The sequence below is a fragment of the Trifolium pratense genome, linkage group LG1 (assembly GCF_020283565.1).
Source record: "Trifolium pratense cultivar HEN17-A07 linkage group LG1, ARS_RC_1.1, whole genome shotgun sequence".
NCBI classification, from domain to species: domain Eukaryota; kingdom Viridiplantae; phylum Streptophyta; class Magnoliopsida; order Fabales; family Fabaceae; genus Trifolium; species Trifolium pratense.
In genome coordinates, this window is record NC_060059.1 from 41,444,209 (window position 1) to 41,468,527 (window position 24,319).

The window sequence follows — 24,319 nt, forward strand, 5'->3', positions numbered from 1 at the left end:
GTTTCGTCCCTTGAGTTTAGTTTAGTTGGTAGGGATATCGCACAATATGTGCAGTAGCCGGGATTCAAATCCCGGACACTCCACTTACTAATGTTTAAGGTGGATTTTCTAGTCACTAGACTACTTGACAAAAAAAAATTTATTGTTTCACTCATGTATGATTAATTAAATTTTAAGATGAACTCATTTTTATAAGATATATGATCTTAAGTGATTTTAAATTCTAATAATATACTACTTGAGTAGGTAATGCAATCAAACCAAGTTTTCAAAAGGAGAAGTACTGAAAACATTTTTTTTTTTCAACACTTTTTCTAACGCTCATTCTTTAATTGGTTAAAATCAATGTGAATAGTTCACTTAAAAAATAGTCCACATAACGATCAAAAGATTGTTTAAAAAAGTGATGTGTACACTTTTCAAAAGAAAATAGATTCTCACCGTTTCTGGGAGCTGACAATCACACTTGTTCGCATTTACAATTCAGTGCGACGTGCTTATCAAAAACAAAAAAAACAATTCAGTGCGACGCCAACATGTTTTTTTGGGCAAAGCCATAGTAGCTTGATTTAAGAGAAAGAAGAAAAATTCTTTTTGCACCCCATATATCCTTTAAAAAAAAATTGACAAAATTATCCATCTTGGAGTATATTTTCGGGCAGTGCTAGTTTCAATACCTTGCAACTCCTTCTTTAGCCTCCTCCTGTTTTCGTCTGTTAAGTGTTAACGTTTCACAAAATTTCTTCAAAAACTCGCAGTCCACCTCTATTTGTTTTAGCACATTGCTAGCATGGTACACCTCGGGTTCTACTTTAAGGACAGAAACTAAAACCAAATGAGCATTAAAATATATATCCAGTTACGACTCAATCCTAAGTCATATCATCATAAAAATAACCAACTTTAAAAGGGTTCCCCCCTTCATTAAGCAACATTTCTATCTCAGAACTATAAAGGGTTTCTTTTAACAGTGATAAGGCATCTATTGCATCAGTGAGTGATTTGTGGTTTTGCTGGGGAGAACTGCTTCATTGTGTGTTTAGCTTAGATCATTATCCTTGTCATCAGATCCTACTTTAAAAATGCCATTGGAGTAACTGCTATGTCTAGCAAGGGAGATTTATTTTAACAACTACATATTGCTGATTTATTTAGTAGTTTCACACAAAAAATATTAGCAATCTCATAGAAATTCGTGTCAGGAAACAAGTCCAAAGCAAAATCTCTTGATTGTAAGATTTGCCGTTTCATCAAATAAAGTACATCTTTTCTGGAATAACCTACTCAAAGAGCTCATAGTAAACAATCACTGCAAGCTACAACCTATACTGAATTACCGATTATGAGAGAGAGGCTAGAAAAACAACACATATACCTGATTTGAATTGGCTAATGAAAAAAAAATGAAATAAGGAATGAGTTAAATAACTACAGGTAGGCATCGCTTCAACAGTTCAACCAATTTAACTAAATCAGTTTTGCAATGGTTTTGCCTTGCGTATGTGGCCCATGCTATTGACCAGATCCTTGCGGGTGCAGACAGGAAACATGTTGATATTTTTGAATGCTTTCAACTGCCACAGAACATATGGGAAGCTGAGCTGATCCCTAGAAGTGAAGCGAACAACCTCATTAAACCAGACACACATCAATAGATTAGTTAATGGCGTATGCTTCCTCACGATAACAGAGGCTTCACATAGAGCTGCAAAAACAAGTTTGTTTGAACATTACAAAATATTAGTGCAATGGTTGAGAAAAAGTCCTATAAATGAAAGTCAAAGTTTGGCAACAGATGCAACGACAGGATTGGCATCTATCGACATACATATAGCTATAGACAACATCAATTCAAAATATGACAGAAAAATCTTAGATAATTTTTTTTTCTTTTCTGTTATTGAAAAAAGAAGACATGTTAAAATTACCGTTAGCTGATACAAATATAATAAATGCATTGCATACCTTTCTTTCCATTAAATCTCTTGTCTTCAGGCAAGCCATCTTTTTTGTATTGATTCAGTTGCACTTCAACTTCCTCCGGCTTGGCTTTGTTTTTCTTGACAACAGCCTTAGCCTCATCATAGACACTACCGCGAGCTCCGTGTTCTGATATAGCAAGTACAGAATTTGTGCGCCATAGGAGTGCTTCCAACACACCTAGTGGGTCCCTCCTAAATTGGGACTTGGAGTCAACCCAAATAGAGTATTCTGATTGAGGAAAAAGCCGATGGCTTAACATCTAAAAGATCCAAGCCCACACATGGTTGAAAAAGGAAACAAATAACGAAAAGCTTAATAAGAGAATAATAACCCCTCCCAAAAAATAAATAAATCAAGTGTAAAGCCATTATATCCCAATTTATCTTTGACAAAATAAAGCATGTCTCCATGGAGTTAATGAAGACAACAACCATTCTGTACATAATTCACATAGCAGTGAATGGAAAAATAAGAATCTCATGAGAACATTTAAGTAGGGCATGAGAAAATGCAGCAACACAGCAACTATGTAAATAAAACATTATCAAGAGGTAGCATATGACATACAGGAAGAGAGGTGGGGATCAAAGATTTAATACCTTGGGAATTTTGCCATTCAACCTTTGATCAGAAAAGGGAAGATCCTGAACAACAATAATACGCCATTTTCCAACAAATCCATCGTCCCCAACTCTGCGACCCACCAACTCCTGAGCTTTTAGAGTGATTTCATCCCAGAATGCTACATAGCAAACCTGCATACCACTAAATAGATTTGGCAAATAAGATTAGTGACTTCTAAGATACATCAAGAATGAAGTCTTATACCACTTAAATAACCTTCTTAAGTGAAGCCTCTGACATTCCAATCGGTTGATAGAGATCATCTCCACCACCAAATGCACAAGTAGATACCACCACTTTGCAACCTTGCATGTAACTTTTATCTTCATCAGATATCCTAAACCCTCCATCCACACTGTAGAACCCGCAATGTACCATTGCAGTTTTTTTCACCTATACAACAAAGAAATAAACATAATATTATATATATAACTACAACCAAGCATATCAAGTAGTGAAAACAAGCAGCGAAAAATGTGAATTACAATCAACTAATCACCTCAAAACTTCTCTGTCTTTCCTCAAATGTTTGATTTCCAGTAAATAAATTAAAACTTGTATCCGCTGCACGCAATTGAGACAATGTAGCATTGCCTCCTACAAAAGACGCATCATTCCCTGACATGTACAAGACTTTACCAATAGGTAAACTAGATTCTTCTTCCACAGGAATCTCTAGTTGCTCTAGTTTTTCAGGTGGTAGAAGCTTCAAGCAACCTGATAGAATTCATTCATATGTCATACACAACACAGGCCTCCTTAATTTTTGTCAAAATAAAATACAAAACCTTACTCATTCCAACAGATGACATGAAAGAATTAAGGGCAGTAAAAATAAGTGCATGTTTGCATTCACTCGTGTGATAGACCGACAAACATGTTACATGTTACTAAAGCATAAAATCGATTTGGTTTTTACATAGTTGAATGTCTTCCAGTAGAATTGTTTTCTCCCCAGGAATTGATTCTAAATTTGATGTGAGAACTCAAAGCTTTTGACTCCAAATGTTACTCTGTATAAACCTTTCCTTTCGGATATCCAAATATTAATAAGTTAGTGGTTAAGCAACCTATACAGGACAAATTCATTGTTAACTCACATCTTTTTAAGTGATGTATCTGAACATATAAATCCATAAACGAATCCACTAACTTTGAATCAAAATCAATTTACTCAAAAACAATTTGTATAACCAGATACACAAAAAACAACTCGATTTATACTGTTTGATTTTTAAGTTGCTCCTGGGACTGGACAAATTGAGGGGAAATGGACTGGACAAATAGTAAAATTTTTGTCCCTCCCATAATTTCCGACTTTCCTAGTAAATTATTCTGTGTTACGTCGTTCAATACTTAGCTTTTGCAAATCAAACATACCCTAAAAAGAGTTTGAGTATAATTTGTTCTGTGTTGTTTCGTTCTATACTTACATATTTTGCAAATCAAACTTACTCTAGAATGGTGAGAATCAGTTATATTAGTTTTCGGAATCCTAATCACGACATCCTGCTTAAATCTTCTTCGGTGTTACTTAGCTTAGCAAACGAGCTAACTAATCACATTTTTGTAAGTGAATGTATCCGAACATAAATCCGCAAACAAATCAACTAACTTAGAATCAAAATAAATTTGTATAACCAAAGACACAAATAGACACTAAAAAAGGGATTTGATTAAGGACTTACGTTCTTTAACACCACCAATAACATGAGTAACAGGATCAAGACGATTCAAGTTAGTTTTGGTGTTCAATTCTTTAACCAAATCAGAACTAGGTAGATCATGAGGATGATCTTGATTGAGTGATTTAATTGTTGCAATGTTGGGAGAATTAGGTCTAAGACCACCAATTCGTGTAGCTTCATAAAATAGCAAAAACGCAGCTGGAAGAATGATAAGTAGCATCCAGTATTTGACAAGAAGCTTCTTGATGAAACGTTTATTGCCGAGTTTCTTCCGTTTACGACGAGCGCGAACACGCATACGACCTAGTTCATCGGTTTCGTCGTCGGAAAGTGAGATCGGTAGAGAGTGGTGGTGATTGTTGTTGTAGAACATTGGGATTTGGGATGGGAAAATTGATGAAATCCAAAAAATGGTAACGCCGCAGAGAAAGATTTAACGAACCTAATAACTGTCTTTGTTTGCGTAATTGATTGATTTACTTGTGCTTGCGGCACAATTAACCAGCGTTCTAATTTTGGGTCCAGTAAGTATATTGATTTTTTTTTTTTTAAGGTTACCCCTTTTAAGACTTTGGTGAATATTTTTTTTTATTTCATTACCGATTTAATTTGGTTCGTGGATCAGTTTCGATATAAGTGGTTTCCACCCTTCTCAATCGCAGTTGCGGAGATTACATTGTGGTCTTTTCTATCAAGTTTAGTGTTGATTATCACTGAACCAACTAACGATTGGTGATTCAATTTTTTTTGTATATGCATGAATTAAATAATTTTTTCTTTGACGAATAAATTAAATAATTATAATTATATATATTCAAATAAAATAATATTTAATCATTTTTTTTGACGAAAAATAATATTTAAACATATTTTACTTATTTTATAATCAATCAACAAATTATAGACACTTTAGTCACTATGGTCTATTAGGATTGGAGAGGTTATCAATCAACAACTTATTTCGATAGTGTCTGTTAGATTTATTAAAAACATAAGGAACTAAACAAAACAACTTCATTTATACTATTTTATTTTTAAATTACTCCTAAGACCAGATAAATTGAGGGGCGCAATAGACCTGACAAATAATGAAATTTTTGTCCATCCCTAAACCCCAAGATAACTTTTTGTCCCATATACACAAATAAGCCTTTGTCAACTAAACATCATACAAGATAAATAGTTGTTTAATACTTTAAGGGTGCGTTTGATTTGCTAAAAAACAGAGGACCGGACAGGACAACTTTTGTTGTACTCTGTTTGATTTGAAATTGGTTATGGGACTGGACAAATTAGGTAACAAGGGACAGAACAAAAACAAGATTTTTTGTCCCTCACAAAAGGGACAACTTTTTGTCCACAGTACAACTATAAAAAATACGAAAATACTCATTTTATTTTCAAATATAAAAATATTATCGTCCTATATCTTTCCGGTACAGGTTTGTCCTATCTGTATTATCTCATTTTGTCATGTACTGTTCTGTCCCGTCCTTGCTGTTTTACGAATCAAACACACCCTAAAAAAATTATTTTGTCCGGTGTTGTTTTGTTCATTCCTTACCTTTTGCAAATCAAACATACCCTAAAAATATTTCGAGTATATTTTTGGACTTCCTTAGGGTTCTTTTGTTCGACACTTACCTTTTTCAAATCAAACATACTCTAGAATGGCGAGACTTGCTTAGCAAACAAGCTATCTATTCACATTTTTTTTATAAGTGAATATGAATATAAATCCACAAACAAATTAACTAACTTCGAATCAAAATCAATTTGCATAATGAGAAACACAAATAGACACTAGAAAAGGATTTGATTAAGGACTCACTTTCTCTAACACACGTAGCACAAGTAATATAAAAGGATCATCTTGATAGTTTGATATTGCAATGTTGTTAGAACTGAGTCTAAGACCAATTAGTGTGGCAAAGAGCAAAAACGCAGCTGTATGAATGATGAATAGCATCCCGTATTTGATACGAAGCTTCTTGATGAATCGTTTGTTGCCGAGTTTCTTCCGTTTGCGACGAGCGTGAACACGCATACGAACGAGTTCATCGGTTTCATCGTCGGAGAGTGAGATCGGTAGAGTGTGGTGGTGATTGTTGTTGTGGAACATTGGGATTGCGATGAGAAAATTGAAATCCAAATGGTAATGCCGCAGGGAGAAAGATTTAACTAACCTAAGTAATAAAATAATATCTGTCTTTGTTTGTGTGATTGATTTACATGTGCTTGCGGCACAATTAACCAGCGCTCTAATTTTGGGTCCAGAAACAGAAAGTATTGATTTTTTTTTTGTTACAACAGAAAGTATTGATTGATACAGAAAGACAATTTTATTTTGTTGGCAGACCAAAAAAATAAGTTGCTTTTTGTGATAATATTAAAATAAAAATAAAAAAATATGTTTTTTACAGAAAATTAAAAAAAAAAGAATTAAATTAAAACTTTGGTGATTCCAAATTCTTGCTAGGATGGTCAATACTAGTGTGGTTTTTATCAGAAGTAAAACGAAAGATGCTAATGAAATAATTGATGTGCTACAAACCTTGGCTCTACTTGTTGGTGGGAAATAGTCCCAAACCATACACATGGTACAAGGGCCACAACAACCATCTTTGGAAATTTTACAGATAGTTGAGATATTCAGAAACAATGTTTCAAATATTTCGGTACACCTAAACCAGTAACAAATAATACACACAATGAATTAAGAGTAAGGACCATATATTTTAGGTCTCCGAAGAAACCTTCAACATAGTGTAAAAAGGTGTATTTGGGTTTGGCTAGTTACCTACATTTCCCAATTCCATACAGTCAAAAGAATAAGGAAACAAGGGGAAGGATTTCAAATACAAAGGCCTCGGCAGAACCTACAATCGATAGTTTTGAAACCGAAAGTAACCAACTACAGGAGATACAGGGAAGAAAGACAGGGACAGACCATACATGTAAAACTCCAACCTCAACGTTTGGAGTATTGAGGAGCTTTACGAGCTTTATGGAGACCAACTTTCTTCCTCTCAACAGCTCTAGAATCTCTGGTCAGAAGCCCTTGCAGTCTCAGAGGTACTCTATGACTTTCACTCACCTTTAGCAATGCACGAGCAATGCCAAGGGTGATCGCCTGAGCTTGACCAGAGAGGCCGCCTCCCTCGGCTTTGACAAACACATCATAACTAGTGTCATATCCCAAAGTTATTAAGGGAATCTTAACGTATTGAAGCCATAGCGGATTTCCTTGAAGATATTCCTGTACAACATCAAAATCTAAAATAAATCAGATAAAAGAAGATTAAACAGAAACGACAAACTACAACATAAGGACTAAAAAAGAGGTCAGAAATTGAAGAAAATGTTTGGATAGGGAATCTTCTTGGAGCTCCCTCCAACTGATGTTCAACAATGAATCTTCTTTTGCCAAAGCTACATCTGCAGTCAGAGGTTGGCTGTTGAATTCTAACAACCGAGAGAGAGTATCAATCTCTCAGCAGTTGAATTCATCCAATGACTGATTTTTGGATGAGGCAGGAGAGGAACCAAGCACCTTATGTATTTTTTTTGGATGAATAGCACTACATTGGAATTTGCATAAACTGGTTTCCAAATATGCATTGCTCACTTTGTGTTTAAAATAAGCAAACAAAAACATCATATTTCATGATAATCTATCTATATTAATCACTGACAGTAAACACCGGTAATAATTTGATTAACGTAATGAACGTAACCATATATGTTAGTATCATGTCACCCACACTTGTACACTGGACACGCTTTCAACCTCAAGGTTTGATGCAACATTGTAATCCATTATTTTATTCTAAGATACACTAACTAGTACTCCCTCATGCCTTAATTATAAGCAAATATTTACTTTTTAGATCAATTGAATAACTGATGTCCCTGCACCTGGTATATATTATAAAGACCAAATATATCAGTTATTCGGTGAATCTGAAAAGAGAGTATTTGTTTATAATTAAGGCCGGAGGGAGTATTAAACTAGATACTAACATTTACTTGAAATAAAAAATGATGAAGTTCTTAAAATTAAAATGAAAATTTTAGCTTCCTCATCTTTCTAAAAGCTTCCACTCCACCCCCAAACACTCAATTGCAAGAATTATTACCTATGAAGCACATACACATACACAGGACACCGATAATAATTTGAGAAAATGACATAATATAGAGTAATCATAAGTGTCGGTGTTGGTGTTGTATAGGTGTCTGACACAGCATGTCCGGGGTGTCTGTGCTTCAAAGATTATTACAGTTCTATGTATTGAATGCTGCATTTTCTAATTGAAAGTCTCTAATTGCTTAACCAGTAAACTTATTCAAATTCAATCATGAAGCAAGTTCTCATGAAACCCTAAAATCAACAATAAAATCAACTAATCAATAACATGAACATGAACGAAAAGAAAAGACCTTAGCATCACGGTAATTAATAATGATTTTGCCAGTTCCTTCCTGAAGAACAACACGAGCAACAGCAGTTTTCCGGCGACCGGTAGCGAGGATAGTTTGAGCGGCGAAACCACCAGGAAGTCTGGATTTGACGTATTTCTTGAGGTCAGCAATTTCGGGTTCGGGCTCAAGAGCAATGTCTGCTGTTGAAGCGGTTACAGTGAATGAAGGGAATTTGGGAGAGCGGGAGAGGGTTGTTATTCTGGGGAGAGAAAGGGAGGTTGGTATGTGAGAGATGTTGGAAGAGAAGGAGAGTGAAGAGAGGGAAGATGTGAGAGATGATAAGGAAACTGCCATGGTTTAGCTATGAATGAATGGGATTGAAGTGATGGAAGGGTGTGGTTAGAGAAAGGGGATAATGGTTTTATTATTTTTTTAAAAAAAATTAAAATGGATAAATATATGTTGGAGTTTTTGTTGAAAACGTAAAAACAAGTTAAAAATTTTAAAAAAAATTTTAAAAAAAGTGGAAAATATATTGTGGGTGAATAATAAATTAATAATACTATATTATTCTTGACGAAAAAAATACTATATTAGTACTATTATTATTATTATTATTATTTTTGTTTACGATGAATTTGAAGGTCGAACTCAAATTTTAAACTCAAATCCATCATCACTAAATCAAACCTACTAACCTAGTAACTTAATACCATTTAAAATTTTCATACACATCTACAATGTCTTGAAATTTGAAAAAAAATATTGAGTACATTTTAAGTTACTTTCCTTTAGTCAAAAAAGTTACTTTCTTGTCTTTTTTTTTTTATGTTATATTAATTCATTCAGATTGATGAAAAATAAATTCAAAACCACAAAAAATAAAAAAATAAAAAATAATATGGGAACAAACTCAAAACATTCATGTTAATGACATAAACCGACTAATTGCATAAGTCTATATATTTGACAATATTGAAATGTCTAAAATATTCAGCCTTTGGATATGTAGAGTTGATGACACTAAATTCACTGATCGGATCTGCACTAGATTGAACTTATAATTATTTAACATGAAACAAATAAACACCGCACCAAGATGGAAAAACAAAATACACCACATAAGATAAGAAAACAAAATACACTATTATGAAAAATTAAAACAAACAACATCACACTATAAGATCACGAAATCACAAAAAATACAAAAGAAACACTAAATTGGAAAATCTTGTTTTGCGATGTTGTAACAATTGTCTAAGATACTTCTATGATTTATTGAAAATAAAGTTATTCACCAATTTGAGTTATGTCCAAATCTAGAATCATGTGAAATGTTATTGAAGTGCGTTAGGTTGATTTTGACACATCACAACAACACATCAAATTATTTTAATTTATGTAGAAATTATTTTTAATTTATGTAGAAATTTATATGCTTTTGTGATTTGGTCATCTCCTATATTGGTTGTGGGAAGATCTTTCTAAAAGTCACTTCTTATCCCATGTTCATGACCTTCATTCATTCGAGGATATTATTCGTGTCAAAATGGTCTATTATAAGATTAACTTTTTGTGATATTATTTGTCACAAATCAATCATCTGAGAAGAAGTAAATATTTTTATAAAAATTATACAAGACAACATCATTTTTTTAATAATAAGAGAAAACATCATTGTGATTGAAAAAAATTATAAGTACATACACATGATTGATTAAACAATTTTTTGAAACAATACTGGTTAAGCTAATCCATAATAGAAAGAAACTATGCTAGATTTCAAAGATTTTCCAATGTAATAATATATCTTCAGTACAGCTCAATAATCCTAATGTGTGACTTGACAAGGAAGTTGTGCAATGCATTTCATGCCTCCATTGTTCATTCAATCTAAAATAGAATTCAATTTTCATATGCATTTGCTCCTCCCCACTTCTTCACACGGCTTTCTGCTTCATCAGCCTGTGAAATCCAAAGCCATGAAATTAAATTTTAACAAACAACAAGTTACTTACATAATCCCATTAAAAAAAGTAATCATAAACACGGATGTGTAGTCGGTGTCAAGAAAAATATTTAGGGTTCAATTCCTATTCCTTACGTACATATGTTTTTATAAAAGTTAAAAGGATACAACAGACATCCAATTATGTTGACACCCCAAAGAAATATTGCTTAAAAACATATACTTTCTCTCGTAACAAATTAACCACTAACATTTGTCAATTAAAAAAAAGTCCACTAACCTCTTTTTTCCAATTGGTGACTGAAGTGACAATTATAAGGATTATAGTCTGCATTGCTATGCCTCCAATTAGACCCGACCAAATACCCTGATAAAAAGATCATATATGTATAAAAAGAGTTAGAATGAAAGGATGTATTATTTTTTGGTTTTATTAACCCTCCACACCGTAGGAGAAGAGGCTTTCAGTAATTCAAAATTTAATCACGGGTTAAGTAAAGTCTGATTAACAATTGTTCTTGGGTTCCCAAACAATTCGTTCTAAAAAATGGTCATTAATCATTTGAACCTAATTTCTTGGTTAGAATGAAATAATGTATTTTGATTATAGGAAATTACAAAATAGTCATCATAACAAACAATAAATATTAATTTTTCTTTTTGATAAAGAGTAAAATTAAGAGAAAACATTATAAGTTTTAAGCTACTTGAAGCAACTTATCAAAAAAAACTATAAACAAGTAAAAAAATAAATTATAAGTTCATGAGAAAAAATTGTCACCAAACAAATATATTTTGATCATATAACCTTATAAACCAAGTTATTTACTTTAAGCTCAAAATTTTGTCTCTTCAAACACAAAGAGGAGTAGTAAATCACCTCTGCTCCAAAACCAAATGTGATACCCAACAATATCCCTGCTGGTACTCCAACAATATAATAGCATCCAAGATTGATGTATGCTACAAGAGATTGCCAACCAGCTCCAACAGCAACACCTAAAAATATATCAACAAAATTCATTGGCAATAAGCTGCGCCGTTAATCCTAAGTTGTGACAAAAGGACTCATAATTTGATTATGTTTCAATTTGTTTGTGACTTACCAGACAAGACTGGTTGAAGGCTGTTTAGAAGAACAGTGAAACCAAGCAAGACAGCAAGTTTAGTTGTTTCCTCGGCAACAGCATCACTTGAGGTAAACAATTGAGGAAAGAAATCTCTTGTTGATAGTACTATGATCATGGCAACAACACCTATGAATATTGATGTCAAGGAAACCACTATCACTGAGAATTTTGCAGCCTTAAAATCACCTGCTCCAAGTTCATTTGATACTCTCACACTGTTCATAAAATTAACCATAATCAGTAAATAATTATGCACTTAATTGATTTAGATTTGCTTTTTTTAAACCATTTGGTTTCCAGGAGAAGGGGGCCGCGAAGTAAGTAAAGTCTGACAAAGAATTGTTCCCGCTAGGAATCGAATTCTGGTTCTCCAGAACAGTTCGTCTTAGAGGGTTCATTAACCACTTAAGCCTAATGTCTTTACTCCTCAACATTTGTGCTCAATGCTTAGGATAAACAACTTATTTTGCAGGTTATAGCATAAGCGCTTACAAATAAACTATTTTTATTACATAAGATAAAATTGTTTTCCTATAAGCTATCTTGGACAAGTTATGAAAATAAGCTGAAAACAACTTATGAACATGACTAAATGAACATTGTTATAAGTTATGTTCATATAAGTTCTCAAAGAGTCTTGTTTACATGTAAGTTCTGAAAGAGACTCAGATGTATTTATGTCAGTATAAATATTGTCAAGAAAAGAAATAGGATAAGAGATTATCACCTTATTGCAGCATTAAACCCTAGAGCAATCATGATATCCCAACCATTTATGGTCATACTGCAAACATGTAAACATATATTAGTATCAATTGTTAATCTTAATTTTTTTGTCATTTTCTCCTTATATAATGCACTTGCATAATATGCTAAAAATGACTAACCAAAGCCTAACATATGCTCTGTTTTGAATGGCAAACACATTATAATTTTCTATGCAAGAGTTACATTGAAAAACCTCAAGTGCTACATTGAAAAATGATAAGGCCTAAAAAATTATTTTAAAAAAAGTTACACCCATTATCTTATACACCAATTTTGTAAAAATGACAATAAAAAAATATAATATAGTAATATTAATATCACAGTCTATCCATTTACCCCACCAACTAATTATTTAAACATCAAATACAATAATGTTAAGCGTTGACGAGGAATAAAGGAAAAAAAAAACCAATGTCTCATTTTGAAAAGTGATAATACCTAAAAAAAAGTTATATAGAGTATAAATAAATTATGTCTAATATAAAAATGCTAAATTTGAGTATTATATCTACTATACTTCTATAGCACAATGATAAATTGGTTGAATGGAGGGTAAAAAGCTTTACCAAATAGATATGGAATCCAAAGGTACTAGAGGGTTTTTTAAATGTCCTGTTATCACCACCAATATCATCAAGTACCAAAACTCCAAGCTGCCATCAAATTTTCAAAGTTCACTTTAACATCAAAATTCCATCAAATATTAATTAAGTTGAACTTAAAATGAAAAGTTTGAGAAAATATACCACAACATAACAGCTGATGCTAAAGAAAGTTTGACAAAATTAAACAAATCAGCAAATGCTAGCATTGAGAATCCATTCCAAGCACCATCTGATTTAGTGATGAAAATGTACATAAGTTGAGCAATGATAATAAGCCACCATGATGTGTTAAGAGAAATTGCAGCTCCAGCTAAGCCCCATCCAAGTTTAAATATTAGAAGCCAACTAATAATTACATGGAAAACCAAAGCTGATGCTGATATCCATAACATCACAAGGACTTTCCTTTGTGCTTGTAAGAACTTTTGAATTGGAAAATTCAAAGCATATGCAAATAATTGTGGTATCATCCATCGAGCCAATGTGCCTATGCCAATAGAAAAATAGATTTAATAAATATATACAAGATGTACCTTATATAATTATAGTTAAAAGAAAATTTAATTAAGTTGCAACCATTTCTTAATTTTCTGAAGGGGCAGAGGAAAGTGATGCTATATGGGGGGCTATGGTACCACCTACCTGCCTTGCAAATTTTTATGAGCTGAAGTTTTTAACATGTAAACTTCAATAAAAGTGTTCAACTTGGCCCACTAAATAATTAGTATAATTACTCTTTGGTCCCCTCTTTGAAAACACACTAGAGGCCCTATTCCTAGCTACCTTTTTAACTAGCGAAAAGATGAAATTGGATTCCTTGTAGTCATAATCGCAACAATTAATTTAGATCGAACAGTTGATATTTGAGTTTCATGGTGGAATAGCAATGTGACGCGAAAAAAACATAGATGGGAGTGCAAATCCAAACATATGTTTAATACATGTTTGTATTTGCAGTGAATTCGACAAAACCACACGATGCAAATGAAATGAATAGAAGTAACTAACCAGCAGCCTCTGCGACCTCATCGGTCTGTCCAACGAGCTTCAAGAGGGGAGTTGCCCAAATATAAAAAGGTGACATTAAAAGGGCAGCAGTCAACAAGATAATCCATGATCTTTGCATGTAAACTCCCATCATCCTTATATGACCAGCACCAAATGCTTGCCCACATAGTGTCTCCAAGGCACTTCCCATACCCAACTGTTTCCAACAAAAACAAATGTATATAAATCAATCAATTTCCATAGATTATCAATTCCTTAACACATTAATCCAAATATATGAATTTTGAAAAGCATTTTTTGGAAAAATATCTTAACTAAATGTAAACTCTTATTTATAAGTTATTGAAGGTGTCACATTGTAGAATGGTATGGTATGAATAAATGATTAGGTCATCATAAATACAAATTAACTTTTGAAGTTGAGTTATGGCGGACCCTATATTCTTTTGGGGCCCAAAAGTCCGGGCCAACCCTTATTTTGCACACCATAAACATGCTTAGATTCGTCACTGCTTCTACCGTAAACTTTTTCATTATTAATTTAACCCATTGGCATTATGACAAAAACAAATGTACTATTGAAAACAAGTGTAATAGCGTTCCAAAAGTATAATTCAGATGATAAAATGTTGTAGGAATATTAATTATGTTGGGGGCGTAGGGTCGATTATACAATTTCTCACTTTTCATGTGTGTGTGAGTTTCGTTGTTAGACACATTTGAACAAAAATAGTAAAAGACAAGTATAATGTAACAATAAAATGTAGACGAAAAGTTTCCGTACCAAGAAACCAAAGGCAAACCCAGCAATAACAGAGTTTTCAACAGAAAAAGCAGCAAGTTGAAGCTCACCGACATGACCAAGAAATGTAGAAGTAAGTGCACCAAGTGAGAATTGAGATAAAGCAGTTAAGATTGCTGGACCTGCTATTTTCCATATCTTCTTTGACTCAACACCAAATTTGTGAACAATTTTCAGTGGCTTCTCTTCTTCATTTTCAACAACACTAGAAGAGTTGTTGTTAGTGTTGTCTAATAGAGGAGTGTCAGTGGCCATGGTTAATTATATATCACACTTTTTGAATTTCAAATAAACTTTGAATATTAGGAAAGTGTTGCTCTAGATTTATTTATATTATATAGTCAAATGGGCTTTGAATATTAGAAATGTGTTAGCATAGATTATATTATATAGTTAGTTAGTTAGTTGTATCACTTATATGCTACACGACATGAGAAATTTGGAATTGGATTAGGTGCATTCGAATTTTCAGTGCAGTCACTTGATAGCCGTCCGATCACGATCGGACGGTTTAAATAAATACAGTCAAAAAATACAGTTGTTAAATCATAATCATCCGATCTTGATCGGACGGCCATAAAGTGACTGACTGCATGACTGTACGGAAAATTCGACTGCACGGAATCCGGATCCGAGAAATTTGTGTCTAACTAAAATGCAATGGTGGGTAGGTAGAGGAAAAGAAAGGTAGTTGGTTGGTAAGTAAGTGAGTAGTTCCTCAAAATTATTGAATTTAACTACTTAGTAGTAGTATCTAGTTGCCGCTTAAGAAAAAATAGTAGTGTCTACTTCCAATTTAGCTTAATTTTTAAAAATATTTATACTTTTATCAAAATAAAAATACACTTAATAAGTCTCAAATTATAAGTCACTTTGGAAATTTTACACAAGTTATTGTTTGAAAAAGAAAAAGTAAGTTATTTAATAAAGTTACCGTTCATCATTGGTATGAGGAAAATAAATTAAAAAATTGGAAAAGAAAACTAATAAGTAGTAAATAGTCGACTTCCTTAGTCGTAGAACATGTCCCTGGTGATTGATTATAGTATATTAGTAAATGTTTTTCTTAACTAATTTTTTTTTTAAATGAAACTGATGATCGAATACATGACCTCTAGTATACTACATAAACTTCTTACCGCTAGACTAAATTTAGTGGCTTGAAAATTGCCAATTAAATAATATTAAAATGTTAGCTTGATCCTTAACTTGATTATTGTACAAACAAGTTGACTCGGCACAAATAATAACGACAAATTTTAGCATAAGTAAATTCAAACAAAATGGAAGTTTCGATTTGAATGAACGGTCCTTATTACAAAATAGAAATAGTACGTAGCAAGGTTATTGCTTATTAGAAAACTCAATGGAGGTTGGCATGAGATAGGACACTGGTGGCTACACCAGACGGTCATTGAACTCAAAAGTTAAATGTTTAAGCTTATGGCTTATGATGTTTTAACTCTTGAACAACACTTCAATGGTTGGTGAAGTCACAATGTATACTTAACTAGAAACTAGGTAAATGCTAGCCATTTCTAAAACAACATTTGTGGTTTAAAATTTGACACGATCAAAACTTATGTTTGGCCCGACTTATTTTCAACTTATAAGTTACTTTCAGCTTAAAGTTAAAAAACACAACTTAAAAGATAAAGTTAAAGCTGTTTGGATTTTAAAAAAAAAAATTAACATTAAAGTTACTTTTAAAACAATTGTTTCACTGTGATGAAATATATATTTATAGAAAAACTATTACTTTTAAAACTGAGAATATTATTCAGAAGTATGTCAACGGATAAATAATTTTTTTATACAAAATAAAATCTATTGTATTATTCATTTTATGTAAGAACTCTAATGAAGTTGTATTTTCTTAATATTTAAGAACAGTAAAAAAATAAAAAATTAGTTCGAAATTTAAAGAAGACGAAGTGAAGTACTATAGATAATAGTTGGGTGTATATAAAGTACATGTTTGGATTCTAGTTTTCGAACTTTAGCAAGCGGATAATAAATTCTAATTTCATATAATTTATCATTTTATTTCTTTTGTGAATTTTATACTACCATTTAAATATTGCTATTTTATTTGTCAATAAAAATATTCTAGTATATGAAATTGTGAATAAGGTTTTTTTTAAAATAAGGTTTTTTTTAATATAATAATAATCGTCAAAAAGTATATATAATCATTTATTTCTATAAAAAAAAAAGTAATACTGTAATGAAATAAAAAAATGAAATGAATTCAAAAAATAAAATGAAAAAGACGATTATATATTGGACAAACAAAAAAATGATGTGGTTACCTTAAATAATAAATAGGCTATACTGGCATTTCCAAAAAACAAATTAAAATATTGAATGGTTCCAAGTGGGTATCGAACGGGGAACCAGAGAAAAAGGAGGCGTCAGTCTTCTAAAGTTGATATTTTTGACTTTTTTTTGGACTCCTTATATATTGTTTTTCTTCATAAAAAATAAGTCCTTAATTTTGTGTAGAGCTTTTTTAAATTTATGTTTGGCCAGACTTCTCCTTAAAATAAAAATTAAGTCATAAAAAAGTTCGGCCAAACGATACCTATTGCTTATTAGAAAACTCAATGGAGGTTGGCATGAGATAGGACACTGGTGGCTACACCAGACGGTCATTGAACTCAAAAGTTAAATGTTTAAGCTTATGGCTTATGATGTTTTAACTCTTGAACAACACTTCAATGGTTGGTGAAGTCACAATGTATACTTAACTAGAAACTAGGTAAATGCTAGCCATTTCTAAAACAACATTTGTGGTTTAAAATTTGACACGATCAAAACTTATGATCTAGTAAATGACAAATATAATTCAAGATGCAAAAGTCCAATAAAATTCTTAATCAGATTCAAAAATCCAATAAAATTTTATGAAGTACATGATCTAGTAGACGACAAATATTTGCCATTCAAAAAAACATATTTTGACCCTCAATGGTAAATACAAACAAAAACGGTGTTTTTTGTCCAAAAGTTGAAAGAGGAGTATGCTACTTATAAGCAACAATTGGGATTAGAAGTAGCTCCCCTAACATATGTTGTCTAGGAATTTTTTGTTACCCTTTATTTGTGAAGAAAATGTGGTGTTAGCATTATTATTTATCTAAAGTGCAAAACAACTCAACTACAAGAGTTCAGCTATTACAAACAAATTAGAGATTTACTTTTATCACCGAACCAGTTACTCGCGCGCCCTACACCTTTCATTTTACCAAGGTAGGGTGTTTTTTGTAGTGTCCGATACTTAAGTAGCGGACAAGAGTATTTTGGTAATTTCATAGGGCGCACAAGGAAACCAGGGTGGCAAAAGTAAAAACCAACAAATTATAATTTGAAGAAAAGAAAACTCCATATTTCCTAAACTTGATTCAACTCTCCAAGCATTGAGGCCCTCATAAACTCTTAACGCCAATGATAGCTTGAAAATGGCATGGAAAATAGGAAATTAATAATTTACATCGCGATGAGACAAAATTTTTATAAAATAAGACAATCATATTTTGATGCATGGACAATATCAAAGAAGTACATTCAAGATAGTGAAGCACCTCCTTATCACAATGCAGTTTTCCATTACAAATGGTATGAAAATGGTAATTCATAATTTACATCATGATCAGACACAATCTACATCATATTTTTGATGCAGGGACAGTATCAAAGAAATACTTTCAAGATAGTGAACCATCTCCCTATCACACAAGTAGGACAAGCAATGCAGTTTTCCATTAGAAAATGGTTGCAAGTAGAAGTGGATGATGGGTCATTCTTCACAAAAAGAGACAAAATGGTGATATATATTTAAGAGTTCAATAAAAAATATTATTATTAGTCCAGGTAAGTAACTTCAGCCCGTGTTGAGGCTCTCCTAAACCGCAATAGATCTTTCACCAACTCTGGTCCGGTGTTTAAAGCAGGTTTCACAGCCATCTTTTCTAGCACGGGAGAATATTGAAGTAGAAAGTTGACGAAGTCCAATTCAGGTTTGATACCAGAGATGCCATCTATTCTCACATGTTGCACTCGCATGACTGGCCAACTCAAACAGACTTCTTCCCAACAATATGTGTGGTGTGCAATTGGAACAGGCTGCTCCTCAGGCCGTGCCTACATGCAATCATAACACACAAGGGTGGAAGTCTTAGAAACTCAAAAGACTAGATCCAAAAATTGAAAGACACTAGACAAATACTCAAAAGCAAAACAACCTTGAAAAATATAGTTCTAGAGGATAATAACTCGAGGAATGCTAGACAACACAACGATTGGTTGAAATTGAAGTACATTGAAGCACTTTGAGGAAGATCCCCCCAAATAAGAAATTGGGCTCACATAAATCGAGTGTGAGACCCACATAAATTTCAACAAATAATAATAATAATATTTGAAAACAAAAGAGTGTCACGGAATTTTTTTTAATGAAGCCTCAGTATGATTGTGAAAAGTGTGCATCAGGTACCACAAAAAAGATTTTGCTTTCAGACGGCACTTGCTATAACAATTAATCATCATTGGCTTCAATGAACCTATTATGTAATAATGAATTTGAAAAGGAAAAAAAGAAGCAAGGTACAATTTCCTTTTTCAGTATGTAGGCAAAAAACAGTGCCCTTCATCTTAAGTAGCTCTTGTCTAATAATTGTTACAGATAACAAAAACAGCATGTACAACCACAAATCAGCAAGCAAACTCAAATCAAGCTTAAATGAGTACTCACCAATATTTCTAATTCCCGTAAATTAGGTGAGTTTCTGAGCAAGCAAAGAGCAGCTGAGATTTCCTTTGAATCGTTGAAGTTTATGCGTATGGAAAGATAACTTAGATCAATGCAAGGTGTAGGAAGCTTTACTGGCACAACGCCCATAGCCAAATACTGAAGCAAAAAGAAGACAAATGATTGACTCTACATCAGTATATAATAATTTTAATCTTACACATCAAGAGTTGCATAAATGTGGCGGTTCATTTTAATTTAAATTTGTAGGGTAAAAAACAGTATTTGGTCAAGTGATGCAATGAATTAAGCATTATACCTTCAAAAAATAGCTTTGAATCTCCAGCCTCTGTATACGAGGTAGACAAATTAAAAATTCGACCAAATTGCTGGAGTGTCCATGCAATCTACTTTGATTGCTTTCGAAGTTTACATACAGACCAATGGATACCACCGCTAATTGAGAAGTGTTCTCAAAGCTTATATCGTCAAACTTACCCCCAATGTCAAAAAACTGCAGATTTGGGGAACGAATATTAAGATGGTTGAAACCATCAAAGTTCATCAACGTCAATCGTTCAAGCAGAGGGCAACTGGATATCAAGTTTTCAAAAGCATCTTGAGCCAATGTAACATGTTGCAAATCAAGACTCTTCAAGTTTCTGAAGCCATGAAATGTTGACGGTGGTTTAAGCCAGCAGTTAAATAATTCCAAATGATGTAAACCTTGACAAGAAAATAAGCATGTAGGTATCTTATAGCGTTGCCCTTTCCATATTTCCAGCACAAACTCTTTAACAGGCCTTCTAGTTAGATGAAGAGTCCACCGATCAATATCAGTCACACCAATAAGCTCACGATGGGAGAGCTTGAACTTTCTGATTGGCCCAGAATGGAGTAAAAGCACATGATCAATAATTCTTGAAAGCTTGCTCTTGATATCTAAAAGGTCTTCGGAAGTTTCAGAGATACATTGGCTATCAAACACAAGATTTGGAAGTGTCGCCCATTTGTACCTCCATTTAGTAGATAAAACACTTGTTCTCACTGCTTCTTTAATCGACAAATGTGAGAGAATGTGGTCTATTATATGACCCGGTAAGCTACTAATTATATCAGGCTCCGCATCTGTCATGCAAGACGACTGAGATTGTTCCCTTCTCTTTAGATATATTCAGACAAATGATCCAGGAATCATAAAAACAAGTTAGCTTATTGTAACTTAAAACAGAAAACATCAAAATTTAAAAACATGCTAATGTAACTTAATTAAACAAAAACAGCACAACTAATTAGTCCTCTGAATTCAAATTACAAAATGATATAATTACAAGGTTTGTTTACCTACAAGGGAATGATTTTGCATGAACACTTATGAGATTGTTTGAAAGAGCTTATAGAAATAGATTATGGGCCCGTTTGGATTAGCTTATTTTTGAGCTTATGAAAAATATCTTATGCAAATAAATGTTTTTAGGTTACTTCATAAGTTTTCACTAGCAAAAATTGTATCTTCATAGGCTGTTTTTCATAAACTACTTTGATAAGCTTATAAATAATACATAAAAGTTTATTTATTTGCATAAGCTCAAAAATAAGCTAATACAAATGGGCCATATGACTTGTCCATAAGATGAAAACAGCTTATAGCTTATATAAAAACAATTTGAATTCATTTTATCTTGTTATAGAAATAACCTACACATATAAAACGGTTTGAATTAATTTTATCTTGTTATAAAAATAGCTTACTCATGCTATAAGCGCTTAATTAAGTTGTTTTATATTGCAAACAAGAGTCTAAGAATTTACCATGTCAAGCTACCAAGTAGTTCCAGCAAGGGAAATCAATTCGATTGCTACAACAAACAAAACAGAAAAAAAAAAAAAAAAAAAGGATTAATTCGTGATTATTCATTAATTAGAGTAAGAATAAGAATAACTAAAATAGCGAAAAAAATGATGCAGAAATCGAATGATCGAGAAGTACGAACAGTATAAACAAATTGAAAACCGTGGAAGTGATGAAATGAAATTGAATTACATGAATTTGGCAATTGAAGTTGAAATTGAGAGATTAGGATCATCACATCACATACAAACAAAGAGGATTGAAGTTTTCAGACCTAGATTGATGGAGTGATCGATGATGCGAGAGAACAACTGAAAAAGTAGGCCCATTTCCTTTGGACAAATAGGCCCATTATAATCTCTAACTAAAAAAAAAGGCCCAACTAGGAACTCTTTCAAACTCTGAAACACCAATTAATAGAGTAATCAGTCAATTTAGTCCCTAAACTATCACTCTCTCACCAACTTAGTCCCTAAACTATTAAAAACAACTAAAAGGTCCTAATCTATTTTTCATCCGTCAATTTAGTCCCTAAACTATCACTCTCTCACCAACTTAGTCCCCAAACTATTAAAAACAACTAAAAGGTCCCTAAACTATATTCACATCCTTAAATTTAGTCCCTCACAAACATTATTTTATGATTCCTAACAAACCTGTTATAATATCTCAAAGCACTTTTTAACACACTAGCATGGATGAAAAAAGTTAGCTCCAACTAGTATTACCAATAACACAATCAGCCTGCAAAGATAATTCACCATACAAATGCTTGGAATTTAATAAGACTTTGTTAGCATACTAAACCAGAAGAAAAAGGAATAGAAGGATAAAAAAACTCCCAGACCCGCAAGAAACAAGAGATCACAGTATAAACTTCAAAGGGATAAAACAAAATCACAAACCCTTACAAATTTACAAAAGTGAGAACAAAAAACAGACCTGATTTTAGCGTAGTCACTAACAAGAAAAGTAAATGCTTGAGCTTGAGAAGCTTCCGGTCCAGTGGGACTATAAAACTCACTAGGATAAGCAGTATTATTAAACCAGACAAAACAACAAGCTATAAAACCAAAAACGGTTGAATCATATAATTTTTTTTAATCTTTCTGTCAAAAAGTTGAATAAAAAAAATATTCTGTGTTAAAAAAAAAAAGAAACCGACAATTGCCACTTTTTTCATACTAAAGATCTCTTTCGTTCTAAATGATTATTCTGAAAGAATGAATTGAGTTCGGCGACTAGATGTTATATTTGCGTTGCGAGCAAAACGGTTGTTGCCGGAGAGTGGAGTGTGGTTGGCGGTGAGCAGGGTGGTTGTTTTCGTCGAAGCACGTGGAAAAAGAAAGGGTGATAATATTTTAGGGTTTTATAGACAAGTTAACCGAGGACTAAATTGACGGATGAAAAATAGATTAGGGACCTTTTAGTTGTTTTTAATAGTTTAGGGACTAAGTTGGTGAGAGAGTGATAATTTAGGGACTAAATTGACAGATGGAAAATAGATTAGGGACCTTTTAGTTGTTTTTAATAGTTTAGGGACTAAGTTGGTGAGAGATTGATAGTTTAGGGACTAAATTGACGGATGGAAAATAGATTAGGGACCTTTTAGTTATTTTTAATAGTTTAGGGACTAAGTTGGTGAGCGAGTGATAGTTTAGGGACTAAATTGACTGATTACTCCAATTAATACTTCGAAATCATATCCCACACATCAAGAGAATCACTTTTGTCACCCTACTGATTTCTAGGAGCGCCCTACAAAATTACCAAAATACCATTGTTCACTACGTAAATAGCGGATTCTACGTAGGAGGGTGTTTTTTTCTCAAAAATCTCATTTTTATAACATCCGCTAGTAGCGGATGTTATAAGCGAATGTTATAAAAATGAGATTTTTGAGAAAAAAACATCCTACCAAAATTTTTATAACGTCCGCTACTTTAAGTAGTGGAGGTTATAAAAATTTCTCATTTTTATAATTTTTGTAATATTTTAACTACTATATATGAAAGTTGTATTTTAAATGAGACTTTCATTGTAGTCGTTCATGTGAAGTGTGACTTGACTTTGCTTTTAAGGTTGTGAGACAATTTTTTATTTTTTAAAAAAAATCCTAAGCTGTACATTTTTTTCTATATATATAAAATAATGGTTTCCTACGAATCCCATATTTAACTTGCACCATTCAGGATTTTGCCTGCTACTGAAGTTATAAAAATTTTGGTAGGGTGTTTTTCCATCAAAATTTCTCATTTTTATAACGTCCACAACTTCATTAGGGGAAGGATAAAATGGAAAACGCATAGGGCGCACGAGTAACCGGTAGGATGACAAAATAATTATCATACCTCAATACTCCGATACACCGTCCAGACATCCGGTTTATCTCTCATGGTTTTTAACTTTCTGGTATATATGAATCAAATTGTCTCATGAACTCATCTTTAATAGTTCCTCCCTTACTTGTGTATGAGTTTATGATAACTTTGTCATTTTATCTATGTAGCCAAAAAAAATTAATTTTTTTCCCATTATTTCATTATCAACTGTCAATTTAATTTTACCTTAACCATTTACCATTTTTAAAATTTGTGATGCACTCATATAATCGATACCACTCCAATATTTTTGTTTGAACTTTTGGAAGACAATGTTACAGAGACACAATTAATCATTCATTTCATTTTAATTTTCTTTTACTTGTTACCGGAT

The 24,319-nt window shown here is 32.6% G+C and overlaps 4 protein-coding genes across 5 annotated transcripts; all 4 read right to left on the minus strand.

The window, feature by feature from the left end:
• Window positions 1-1,158: 1,158 nt before the first annotated feature.
• LOC123886081 (probable hexosyltransferase MUCI70) lies at window positions 1,159-4,857 on the minus strand. The gene is made up of 6 exons (XM_045935423.1): window positions 4,296-4,857; window positions 3,107-3,324; window positions 2,824-3,000; window positions 2,583-2,738; window positions 1,966-2,242; window positions 1,159-1,705 (listed from the first exon to the last, which is right to left on the minus strand). The coding sequence occupies exons 1-6, from the start codon at window positions 4,666-4,668 to the stop codon at window positions 1,473-1,475; spliced, it is 1,434 nt and encodes a 477-aa protein (XP_045791379.1). The 5' UTR covers window positions 4,669-4,857; the 3' UTR covers window positions 1,159-1,472.
• Window positions 4,858-7,011: 2,154 nt separating this feature from the next.
• Window positions 7,012-9,169, minus strand: LOC123886085 (30S ribosomal protein S9, chloroplastic). Its single transcript, XM_045935427.1, has 2 exons — window positions 8,739-9,169; window positions 7,012-7,554 (listed from the first exon to the last, which is right to left on the minus strand). Exons 1-2 carry the CDS (start codon window positions 9,072-9,074, stop codon window positions 7,267-7,269), a joined length of 624 nt encoding a protein of 207 aa, XP_045791383.1. The 5' UTR covers window positions 9,075-9,169; the 3' UTR covers window positions 7,012-7,266.
• Window positions 9,170-10,329: 1,160 nt separating this feature from the next.
• On the minus strand, window positions 10,330-15,358 carry LOC123886090 (protein DETOXIFICATION 33). Its single transcript, XM_045935431.1, has 9 exons — window positions 14,985-15,358; window positions 14,201-14,396; window positions 13,334-13,679; window positions 13,154-13,240; window positions 12,547-12,603; window positions 11,796-12,034; window positions 11,570-11,688; window positions 10,970-11,056; window positions 10,330-10,685 (listed from the first exon to the last, which is right to left on the minus strand). Exons 1-9 carry the CDS (start codon window positions 15,255-15,257, stop codon window positions 10,626-10,628), a joined length of 1,464 nt encoding a protein of 487 aa, XP_045791387.1. The 5' UTR covers window positions 15,258-15,358; the 3' UTR covers window positions 10,330-10,625.
• A 3,159-nt stretch (window positions 15,359-18,517) lies between these two features.
• Window positions 18,518-21,943, minus strand: LOC123886096 (F-box/FBD/LRR-repeat protein At1g13570-like). 2 transcript variants are annotated; one of them, XM_045935438.1, is made up of 5 exons: window positions 21,797-21,943; window positions 21,565-21,611; window positions 20,072-20,914; window positions 19,756-19,911; window positions 18,518-19,145 (listed from the first exon to the last, which is right to left on the minus strand). In XM_045935438.1, exons 2-5 carry the CDS (start codon window positions 21,565-21,567, stop codon window positions 18,867-18,869), a joined length of 1,281 nt encoding a protein of 426 aa, XP_045791394.1. In that variant the 5' UTR covers window positions 21,568-21,611; window positions 21,797-21,943; the 3' UTR covers window positions 18,518-18,866. The 2 variants fall into 2 exon arrangements, with proteins under 2 accessions (XP_045791394.1, XP_045791399.1); XM_045935443.1 differs by having other exon boundaries at window positions 21,747-21,873.
• Between the last annotated feature and the right edge of the window lie 2,376 nt (window positions 21,944-24,319).